A 12,579-nucleotide genomic window follows, 5' to 3' on the forward strand; every position below is an offset into this window, starting at 1 on the left:
CAAACGAATACCCAGAGACCAGCTACTCCAAGATCGGCCCAAAAAAGCCAAGAACAGAACACCACTGGTCATCACCCACAGCCCCCAACTCAGACCACTGCAACGAATCATTAAAGACCTACAACCTATTCTTAATCAGGATGCTACACTCCAGAAGGCCCTGGGTGACATGCCTGCTCTCTCCTACAGACAACCTCCCAACCTCATGAGGATCCTTACTAACAGCCACAGTCTACACCCCAGGCACACCAGTCCTGGAACCTTTCCCTGCAACAAAGCCTGCTGCCAGCTTTGTCCACATATTATCTCTGGAAATACCATCACTGGACCTAACCAGGTTACTCACAGTATCATGGGCACTTTCCCATGCTCCTCTACCAACATCATATATGCCATCATGTGCCAACAATGCCCAGATGCTTTGTATATTGGACAGACTTCTAACTCCCTTAGACAAAGGGTCAACGGGCACAAAACAGACATCAAAACACTCCAGATCCACAAACCATTTAGTCAACATTTTAATGGAATGGGGCATTCTGTCAATGACCTAAAGGTATGTGTGTTACTGAAGAGGAATTATCGCACCGTTCTGGAAAGAGAAGCAGCCGAGCTGGCTTTTATATTCAAATTCGGCACATTAACACATGGTTTAAATCGTGATGGGAACTTGCTGAGTCACTATAGGGGCTCGTCTGCATATTTGGCTCAGTCTAATTCTTGACCTTCCCCCCCCACCCCTCCACTCTCTGATTTGCTCACCTTGATTATCTTTTTCTGATTTGTCCTCCTTGCTTACTGTTTTTGGTTCTCTGTGTCTTAAATATTGAGTCTGTTCTGGTCTGGCTACGGTCTGAAGAAGTGGGTCTGCCCCACAAAAGCTCACCGGATAAACTATTTTGCTAGTCTTTAAAGTGCTACTTGACTGTTTTTTGTTTCCATTAGGATTAGTGTAGGGCTACTTGGTCCTGCATCAGAGATGGGTCCTGAACTTGGTGACCTTTTGTGGTCTCTTCCAGCTTTCCATTTCTATGATTCTATCTACTCTAGCAGACGAGGTTCAATTTCATTGTTAATCTGCTGGCAAGGAGAAAAAGAAATACTAATCAGAGCTGCATTTTTTCTCTGGGTTTTTCACCATTATTTAATTTTATCACTTATACACAAAATGAATATATTAATAAATGATGCACCCTTTTGTGACTTTTTCAGCTGCATTTTTTGGTATACTCCAAATGAACTCAATTTGAGGGGGTAATGTCATGAGTTGTCAATGTGATAGAATATGTAACAGTCTTCAGAGCAGTCTCATAATTTCATATATTTACTGCTATTGCTATAAACTAAATGTCATCTGTATTAACAGTAATAAGTGCCATATCTACTCTGAAACAGATTTGCTTATCTTACAGTTTACTGGAGTGCAGACTGACTTAGTGTATTCATAAAATATTTATAAAGGATGCAGAATTATTTTCTGCCTCTTTCTGTGAATCATAAGCTGATCCTAATCTTTCTCAGCTGCATTCAGATGATTGTTTTGATACAAACATAGGGCTTGGCTCATCACTCCTTACTTGGTCCACCACTCTTTATTCTCATTGCAATAAGTACAGGTTTCCAATTAATCTGGCAACCATATACAAGTTACTGGACATTTGGAAAAGAAAATATTCACTGTATGAAATGAAATTTATTGATCCAAAGAATTTTGCAATGTGATAAAATGTATATTATTCAGCATTAGTCAAATTTTCTGTTGCCTTTCATTTATGGCATCTAGCCCAGAGGTGTCCAACATACAGTCTACAGGCCAGAATCTGGCCCACGCAGCCTTGGAACCCAGCCCACAGAGCTGGCAGCACTGCCATTTTGAAAGGCGGCTGAGGAGGTCCGAGCCACAGGTAGCTCTTTGCAGCTCCCACTGCTGCTGCTTCTCATTCTTCCTCTAGCTCCCTGTCCTGCTGCATTGAAAGAGTACAACTCAATTTAATGGGTTTGACAGCCAACAGAAGGGATACAGCTGTTAAACCAATTAAACAGATTCCCATTATTTCAGCACTACAGTGCAGAGACACGCATGCACTGCAGGTGAGGGAAGAGAGCAGGAGGGCTGGGGAGAGCTATGCAGTCATGCTGAGGAGAAGATGGAGGCCCAGCAAAAGTGCAGCAGGAAGTGACAGCACCCAGAGCTCCTGTGTAAGGGTACAGAGAGGATCCATTTTAGTCTGTAGTCCAACAAAACAAAGCAGCAGAAATGTAGCACTTTAAAGACTAACAAAATGATTTATCTGGTGATGAGCTTTTGTGGGACAGATCCACCTCAGACCAATCTCATTTCCAATACAGACGGACATTTGTAAGTACAGAGGACCAAAAAAAGAAAAAAAAGCAATAAAAACTGACATCAGTTTTTTTTTTTTTTTTTAGTCCTCTGTACTTACAAATGTCAGTCTGTGTTGGAAATGAGATTGATCTGATGAAGTGGATCAATAGTCTACAGTTCAAACAGATGCAGTTGTCCTGCACAGTGGGGGGTGGGGAGAAAAATAATTAAGAATGGGTACAAGGAGACTATACTTTGGTGACTGAATGTGACTAGGAGTATGTGGCAACTGTGCCACTGGGGTGAAAACCAGTTGACTGCATACATCAAACATCTACAATTTTCCAGGCTTATCCTAATCACAGTTGCATAATCGAGATTACAGTCCTGACTGGAGAATTCCCTTCACAGGCAGGTGAGTGATGAAATGAAGCAGATAGAACAGCTCTTTTAAATAATGGCTGGTGTATATAGAAAATGAGGAGATTTACTTTCAAGCCCTTCATAGTGATTGTAAGCCTAAGACAGTTGGCACATAAATGGAGTGGAAAAGAGAGCATGGCCATTTTCACAGTTGGGAACATCTTGTGAGATGGTCCAGTTCTCAGATGTGAATAAGCAGCAAGGCAGGGAACAGAGAATTCCAGATGCAGAGCTACAAACCCAGAAACGGACTGGCCCAGAGGTGCAATATGCAATATACCAGTTAGGTTTTCTAAAGATAAATATGTGAAAGGATACAGAATAGGTTAACAAAGTTGCAGCCTGCTGCTTTCTTGCATAGTATAGTGTCAGCCTGTCCTTCTCCATGTGCCAGAAACAAGACTTCAGTGAGTGCATACCATTCATTCACCATTTGGTAACAGCCCCCCAGCTGTGTAATTCAGAATAATAAACTAGCTGAGTCACTGATATCCAGCAAAGTGCTCCTTATCAGAAGAAATTTAGGAAATGAGTTTGCCTTATTTAAACTATCAAAATTGCTGAACAAGTTTTGGTCATTAAGAAGTTATGTACACACAAATGAATAATAAACTAATTTCATTAGTACTGAGTATGCAAATATGAGTTGTTTCCCTCATGAATAAAACTATTTTAAAATGTGCTAGCTTGCCTTCTGTGGTACATCATTTCCAACTGATTTGATAGTCTCTGACTCTCTCAAAATTTACCTGTAAATTTTTATTGTTATTCAAAACAGAAGCTAGTCTACCAGAACAGTGTCAGTAAACTAGACAGCTTAAACCCTATTAAGAGATGGAATTCACTGCAGCAATTTAAATATAAGCCCAGGTACATGTAAAAAAACAAAAACAGCAATTTGGCTGTAACATTCTTTCCCAGAAAGTTATGTGAATTCAAATTTGTGACCACCACGTTTAGGAAAGAAGTAACCATCTAAAATTGAAAGGTCCTTTGCATAAATATGCAGATGGAAACATTTTTAAGCAAAAGAATCAATGGACTTTTTGTTTGGGAAAGAGGAACAGCATACTTAATGGGTGAGAAATAAGTCCAGTGATTGAATGGAATGAGCAGTTTTATTTCCAGCTCTAATTCATTATGTAGCCTTTAGCTCATTACTTAACATTTCTCTGCACCTTTTTTAATACAACTGTCAAAATGGAAATGTGATAACAATACCTGCACTTCACAAGACAATTTCATGGTTAATTAAAGTTTGTAAAGCACTGAGTTACTCATATGGAGGCGCCGTTGAAGTACAATTGCAAATTCCTTTGTTTTCTTGACAGGGGTTCTCTTGATACATGTAGCTATTGTACCACTAGACCAAGAGAAATTTTATTTGCTTTTTCCTAACTTTTGCCTCCCAACTTTTCCATCCCATTTGTACTCCATCTAATAGGGTTCAGAAGTATAAAGTTTCCCCACTCTAATGGGAAACCAGGTAAAACAGGGAGAAAGAAAAAATAAAAAGCAGGAAATATACTAATAAAAAATGAAGAAAATGTCATTTCGTGAGGAAGATGGTGTAAAAAAAATTCATTCTCCACAAAAAGTAACACTGCTGTGTGGCGTACTTGCTTTCTCTAAATATGGACAGTGAACTAGTGCACATGAGATGGATTCTGTCTATTAGAAGTCAAGCATTATTTTGTGGTAGTAGAACAGTTTGTGATTTGAATTACGAAAGAAAACCACTCCCCATTCTGATGTAGAAACGTCAAGACAGATATTACATAACTATATAATACACTTTCCTAGTATAGTTTATAATCCAAATGGATAATATGGGACGAATTAAACTTTATGAATTATTACAGATAATACAAGGAACTAAGAAAGGAATTTGGCCAAGTCACTTTACAATAAGGAAACAAGGACATAAACTAAGAAAGGACAAAATTATTCTAAAATTTATTCTAAAAGGTCAAGTCTCAGGAAAAATATATGAGAACTCTTACAACATTTACCTAATGATGCAATTTGTCTTGACCAGTTATGTGAAATTTGAAAATTAATATCTCAAGTTTAATCTTAAAATGTAATTTGTATGCCAAGATGACCCCAGATGTAAAAAAAATGTGATGGATTTTAATACTCCTTTCTTTTAGAATTAAAGGACTGATTATTCGATAAGTAGGGAGCCAGTTATATTTTAAAGGTAGATTCAAAATTTAATAAAATAGTTTAAATTATTAAAATCTACCTTCTATTGATCTAAAGAACTGGAAAGTGCCAGGTAAAAATTAGCAATAATAATAAATTATTGATATGACTCAATCAAGCTGTAACTGGTCGGATTAACTCTTCACAGTTGTCTTAATATCATCAGGTAGATTTTGTACAACGATCATGGTTTTTTGAAAGGGTAAAGAAATATTACAGGTCAAATCCTACTTTCCGTACTCAGACAAAACCCACTGACTTCACTGAGACTATTATGGTTACTACGTGTATTACTGTAGTACCTAGGGACCGTAACACTAAGGCTGCGTCTACACTATGAGTTAAAATCAAACTTAAAGAAGTTAGCTTGATATTAAAATGTCACTGCCTTCACCTTAAATACCTTTACCTCGATTTAGTGAACCCTAAACTGATAAAATGTTGATATTACTGGATAGTATCAATTTCTAATATAAAATTTCGAATAAAGGATAGTGTGGAAGCGCCATGTCTTTAATTTGAACTTACTAGCGTCCAGAAGTGTCTTGTATGTATCCCACAATGCTACGCGTTGATTCTCCACATATGGCTGATTCCTTCTCCACTGCTCACCATTCAGGTGTGCAGGAAGAAGGTCAAAGGAAGCCCACAAGTTTTTGACTGAATTAGAATTTGAATTCAGCAGCGCCCAGGTCTGCAAATATAAAGGGTTCCCATAATGAAAAATTTCCTTTGCCCATTGCATCGCATCATTGAACTGCATCTTTAGCAATTGCATCAGTAGTCATCTCCTGTGATCAAGAGCACTCAGGGTAGTGATCCACCTAGGACTTCTCAGAATCACAAGAGAACTCCAGCGTGGACATATCAGGAGATTTTATATCTTGCAATTTGGGGAGACCAATCGGTGGCAAAAAGACTTTGGATGGCCAAGAGAAACACGTCAATCTATGAGCAGATGTCGCGTGAGATGACCGCGAGAAGTTACTCACGGAACTCTATGTCGAGAATTTGAAGGTGGGAGGCTGCTTGGGTGAAAGTGATCATGAAATCATAGAATTCACAATTCTAAGGACTGGTAGGAGAGAAAATAGCAAAACAGAGATGATGGATTTCAGGAAGGCAGATTTTGGTAAACTCAGAGAGCTGGTAGGTAAGATCCCATGGGAGGAAAAACTGAGGGGAAAAACAACTGAGGAGAGTTGGCGGTTTTTCAAAGAGACATTATTAAGGGCCCAAAAACAAGCTATTCCCCTATGTAGGAAAGATAGTAAATATGAGCAAAGACCGCCTTGGATTAACAAGGAGATCCTGCATGATCTCAAACTAAAAAAGGAATCCTATAAAAAATGGAAACTGGGACAAATTACAAAGAATGAACACAGGCAAATAACACAGGAATGCAGGAGTAAAATTAGAAGGGCTAAGGCACAAAATGAGCTCCAACTAGCTACAGGCATAAAGGGTAACAAGAAGGCCTTTTACAAATATATTAGAAACAAGAGGAAGACCAAGGACAGGGTAGGGCTATTGCTCAGTGAGGAGGGAGAAACAGTAATGGGGAACTTGGAAATGGCAGAGATGCTTAATGACTTATTTGTTTCGGTCTTCACAGACAAGTCTGAAGGAATGCCTGACATAGAGAATGCTGGTGGAAAAGGGGTAGAGTTAGTTTTTGAAATAAAAAAAGAACAAGTTAAAAACCATTTGGAAAAATTAGATGTCTGCAAGTCACCAGGGCCTGATGAAATGCATCCTAGAATCCTCAAGGAGCTGATAGAAGAAGTAGCTGAGCAGTCAGCTCTCATTTTTGGAAAGTCATGGGAGACAGGAGAGATTCCAGAAGACTGGAAGAGGGCAAATATAGTGCCCATCTACAAAAAGGGGAATAAGAACAACCCAGGAAATTACAGGCCAGTCAGCTTAACTTCTGTGCCAGGAAAGATAATGGAGCAGATAGTTAAGGAAGTCATCTGCAAGCACTTGGAAGGTAGTAAAGTGATAGGTAACAGCCAGCATGGTTTTGTAAAAAACAAATCATGTCAAACCAACCTGATAGCTTTTTTTGACACGATAACGAGACTCGTAGATAAGGGAGAAGCAGTGGATGTGGTATACCTAGACTTTAGTAAAGCATTTGATACGGTCTCACATAATATTCTTATCGACAAACTAGGCGAGTCCAACTTAAATCGCGCTGCAATAAGGTGGGTGCATAACTGGCTGGCTAATTGCACCCAGAGAGTAGTAGTTAATGGTGCTCAATCCAGCTGGAAAAGCATAACAAGTGGGGCTCCGCAGGGGTCTGTTTTGGGACCAGTTCTGTTCAATATCTTCATTAATGATTTGGATATTGGCATAGAAAGTACGCTTATTAAGTTTGCAGATGATACCAAGCTGGGAGGGGTTGCAACTACCTTGGAGGATAGAGTCATAATTCAGAATGATCTAGATAAATTAGAGAATGGTCTGAAGTAAACAGGATGAAGTTTAATAAAGATAAATGTAAGGTGCTGCACTTAGGAAGGAATAATCTGTTTCACGCATACAGAATGGGAAAAGACTGTCTAGGAAGGAGTACAGCAGAAAGGGATCTAGGGGTTCTAGTAGATCACAAGTTAAATATGAGTCGACAGTGTGATGCTGTTGCAAAAAAAGCAAACATGATTCTGGGATGCATTAGCAGGTGTGTTGTGAACAAGACACGAGAACTCATTCTACCGCTCTACTCTGCGCTGGTTAGACCTCAGCTGGAATATTGTGTCCAGTTCTGGGCACCCCAATTCAAGAAAGATGTGGAGAAATTAGAGAAGGTCCAGAGAAGAGCAACTAGAATGATAAAAGGACTGGAGAACAAGACTTATGAAGAAAGGCTGAAAGAATTGGGCTTGTTTAGCTTGGAAAAAAGAAGACTGAGGGGGGACATGATAGCGGTTTTCAGATATCTTAAAGGGTGTCATAAGGAGGAGGGAGAAAACTTGTTCTTCTTGGCCTCTGAGGAGAGAACAAGAGGCAATGGACTTAAACTGCAGCAAGGGAAGTTTAGGTTGGACATTAGGAAAAAGTTCCTAATTGTCAGGGTGGTCAAGTACTGGAATAAGTTGCCAAGGGAGGTTGTGGAATCTCCCTCGCTGGAGATATTTAAGAACAGATTAGATAGATGTCTATCAGGGATGGTGTAGATAGTGGTCGGTCCTGCCATCGGGGCAGGGGACTGGACTCGATGGCCTCTCGAGGCCCCTTCCGGTCCTAGTGTTCTATGATTCTATGATTGATTCTAATGCTGGGTGAAGGTGAAAGAATTACGGCAGGCCTATCAAAAAGTCCAGGAAGCCAACCAGCGGTTGGGGCAGCTCCATGTACCTGCCACTGTTATGAACAGCTGCACATGCTTATGTGGAGCGACCCCACCATGGAGCCCAGTATGAGTTACAACACTTATACAGGCCCTGATCTGGAGTCTGTGGTGAGCCGAAAGAAGATGGGTGTCCCAGGGGAAGAGGCCAAAAGAGAGGAAGAAGGGGGCAATGAGCAGGGGACCCTGACAGTTCTTTCTGACAGCCCGGAGCTCTTCACCATAGACTTGGAACCACTCCCCTCCACACCAGTCCTTGAGCCCCCTGGACCAAGCTGTTCAGGTGAGTATTTATTCTGCGTGCTAGAAGCAAGTAGTGGGTGGGTACAGGCATAGGTCTGGATATGTGTGCATGTTTGCTATGGATCTGTGCCCCTCAAAACAGCATGTTAATGTTTCTTGGGATGGAGCACTTCTCCTTTTTGGAGATCTTCTCAAAGGCCTCACCCAGGCACTCTTGTACGAGGTTCTTGTGCAGGACGACTTGCCGCAGCTTCAACAGCACACCTTGCCATGCCAGGCAACCAGATAGCGAACTGATGTTATGATGCCACATAGCACTTTAGCAAGTTATCCAGGTTTGCGGTCATACAGGATGAGCAGGTCTGCTTTGTCCATATCCATTAGTTTTAGTAGAGTGATGTCTTCTTTGGCAACCTAAAGGAGCACAGCAATTTGCATCGGATTTTTTTTTTAACAATACTTCCTGCTCTTTTATATTTCTCTGGAGCAGCTGGTGGGTCCTCCCTTCCCCACCCCCAACATGGGTTGCAGGCTCTGCAGGGCTTCTCCCCTTCCATGTCCCTTTCTATACAGCATTTCTTTTTACTTTACAGGGATCCCTCACACCACGCGGCTGCCGGGCTCTGCGTGGCCTCTCCCATCCCAGATTGCTTTCCACTCAGCTTTTCTTTTTTATTTTACAGAGATCCCTTGCCCTGCCCAAGCACACCTGAAGGCTTCTTCTGCTTTGCAGGCCTCCCTTTTCCCCCGAACAGCAGATAATTGCTTATAGCTTACCATATGCACAAAGAAATGTGATGCATAAGTGGTGGTAAATGATGTATTGTAAAATGCATGCTTGGAATCACATGCTTAATAAGCCTTTAGTGGCCTTCCAAAAAGAAATTTTCCCTGATAGTAGACACAGAGACCCATTCATTACATTTGAAAGCAGACTGCATGAATTGTATCTTTATTTTGACCTTCACTTTCCAACTGCCACGCCCAGTGTGGGAGACAGGTCAAGAAAGAAAAAGGTGCACGCAGAATCTCATCCTGCAGCATGTGGACAGGAATGAACCAGAACACACTAAGCTGACAAAGGACCCTGCTCACTGGCCTCATAGTACAACTCAGTGTCATCAGAGTCAAGCTGAGTTTCAGCAGAGAATGCATGATTTACAGCAACAGCAAGTGGCAAAGCACACTAAGGTGACAGCAGTGATGGAGCAAATGAAGGTACTGCACTCCCTGCTGCAGCTGCAGAGGGAGTCCCAAAACAGAAGCCACTACGTGCTGCCCGGAGTCCCCTGAAGAGAGGTCGTCCACCCCACATCATCGCAGTCCCCGAATGCAGGGAGGGAGGGCAAGAATAGCCTGCTGCTCCCACCCCAAGGGCAGCTGCAAAAGGCTATGCAAGCACCCTTGAAAATGCTTTTTTTCCTTTGCACTTAAACCTTAACTGCCCACAAAACATAATAATTTCTTTGAGCTTGTCGTGATTTTTTAGTATGCAGGAGTGGTAGGGAACACAAATCATAGTGGGGAACCAGGCAGGTTGGAGGAGAGCTGAAGGCACAGCTGCCCACCACTATGCCCACGTCTGCAGCAGATACACAGCAAAGGGAACGTAGGGAGATTAGGGGAGGGTTGAAAGCACAGCTGCTCGCCACTACACCCAAGTCCACAGCAGACACATGGCTGACAGAACTGGGCGGTTTGGTGGAAGCCTGAAGGCACAGCTGCCCACCACATGCATTCTACTTACTGCAACTTAACCCCCTCCCACCATTCATTAATTAAGACATGGTATGATTTATTGGCATTATGACAGAGAAATACATCAGGAGCATGTGCATTACAGACCATTCAAGAAGCTATGTTTTAAAGGGTCCCTTATTACCGCTGCCTCAGAGTGGTTATTCGTGAATGGTTGTGTAGGTGGCTGCGAGTAGGCCCTACCTATGTCCTCAGCTTTGGAATTCCACATGGACAGGAAAGTCTCCCCTCTGGATTCACAACTGTTATGCAAAATGGCGCACACTGTAATCACAGTTGGGACATTAGTTTCAGAAAGGTCCAAATGGGACAATAAGCATCAGAACATCACTTTTCGAATCGTGCGCCACCCGTGGAGGTGGGACCTTCCAAAATGACCCCCCCAGTTTTCGAAAGCCCTCCTTCCGATCACCAGATAGGAAGAAGGGCTTTCGAAAACTGGGGGGGCGGTCCTTTCGGAAGGTCCTGTCTCAACAGGCGGTGCGCGATTCGAAAAGCCCCACTTTCAAATCGCTGTGGCCACAATTATGCTAATGAGGCACTGCATATTCTTTGCAGCGCCTCATTAGCATCTTTCGAACCTGCTCATTAACATGCCCCTTTCGAAAGGAAGGGGCATGTGTAGACCCAGCCTCAGTTGTTTATTTACCATAGATCTCGCCAGTACAATCTGCAGATCTGAAAGGTAGGAGCTATAGAATTCACGATACTGGAAGTCTAACACAGACGTCTAGAATGCTCAAATGCCTAGTAAGTCAAAAGGTCTGCCTGTCCATCCTCCAATGTGTAAGAGCCAGAATACAAAGGTTACCCGGGCTGTTTTCTGCAACACTAACATAATTTGTTTTCCCCAAAGAAGACTGTCTCTAATTGGTGCCAAGGAATGGAGGATATCCAGGATTTTATTCTGGGTGTCTTAGATTTCCCCTAGGAGAAAGAGGTGTCTCCCCACTCCTCCCTTCCCCTTCCCCTTGACTCTGAGCAGCAATTCTTGGAAATACCAGAAGTCATCCATTAGGAAAGGGGACATGGCAGTCACTGATTCATCTGCAGAAAAAGAAAATAATTTCACTGGTTCTGGGAGCACTACTGCAGCCAGGTTAAGGGTTTCTCCTTCACCACCTAATTCAACTGCCTGATAGAAAGGGCCCACAATGGAGAGGAAGGCAAAAGCTCCTGGTACCTTCTGCCTTAAGGGTATACTTCCCCCATCTGCCAATTAAGCCCCACCATGGAGTCCATTTGTGTTATACTGCCACAGCCACATTCAGACTCAGTAGCAGGACACTCATGATTTCAGAGCGATATACCAAGCAGCGAGGTTCCCCCACCTTGGAGCATAGTCAAGTGCCCACATGTGGGCACGGGATGGGGGAACAGAGAAACACACCTCCAATGCTTCTACAATAATAAAAACTATGGTAAAGCTACAATAAAACTGGTAAAACTAATATAAAAATATAAAATCCTAAAAGCTAATTACAATTTTATGTTCGAAGATGGGTCAGAGATGAGGATGCTACAAATTCTGACCCAGATCATGTGGCAGTTAGTCCACCCACCCACTATCTCTTCAGACGGAAGCATGAACCAAGGCAGGGCATATGCATGGACCAATGCAGGGGTGAGTGAAGTGGGGGTGGGGTGAACTACCCTAGAAACATTACAAAGTATTTCAGAATACACTGACTATAAATATTAGAACACATGAAAATAATACATGTAACCTGCTACATGAAAACCTAACAAATATAGTTATTTTAAATGTACTGTGCCAACTTTTCATTATAAAAATCCAGATTAATAATAAAAGATAAAAAGGCAATTTATGAGTTCTTTAGTCAAATGCCAATTTAATTTTACAATTTTTTTTCAATTGCTGGTAAATACATACTACTAAAGACAAGTTAAACAACAAAGGAAGAGACCAGAGGTCATGAATTCTTGACAGATGCATTAACCTACTATTCTTCATAAAACAATATGCATTTTAAGCGATCTTTACAATGGGAAACACTTCTGAAATGATAATATTGCAATATTTTAAGAACTGGAGAACAGGAAAACCAAGAAATACAAACACACTTACCAGCCCTCTCAAATCAATAAGTTCCTGCCTCATTTGGGATACAAGAGCCTCTTTCACCATCAAAGCACGGTGTAGCCGCTCATTGAATTCTATAAGCTCCCCATGCATTTCTGCCACCTGAAAGTCATATAACCAACATGTTAGGAGAGAACAAATCTCTTGAGATGAACACATTAC

General features: G+C 41.7%; 1 protein-coding gene across 4 annotated transcripts in view; it reads right to left on the reverse strand.

Moving 5' to 3' along the window:
- The window catches only part of SNX29 (sorting nexin 29), a 487,403-nt gene that overhangs the window by 223,387 nt on the left and 251,437 nt on the right, over window positions 1-12,579 (reverse strand). For 3 of the 4 annotated variants that reach the window (XM_075010432.1, XM_075010435.1, XM_075010434.1), the window contains exon 16: window positions 12,403-12,519. In XM_075010432.1, coding sequence (XP_074866533.1) covers window positions 12,403-12,519 — 117 coding nt within the window. Of the gene's footprint in view, window positions 1-8,864; window positions 8,970-12,402; window positions 12,520-12,579 lie in introns of those variants that run through there. The other variant, XM_075010436.1, reaches the window with a different exon arrangement.

Source organism: Carettochelys insculpta, chromosome 16, assembly GCF_033958435.1.
Source record: "Carettochelys insculpta isolate YL-2023 chromosome 16, ASM3395843v1, whole genome shotgun sequence".
NCBI lineage: Eukaryota > Metazoa > Chordata > Testudines > Carettochelyidae > Carettochelys > Carettochelys insculpta.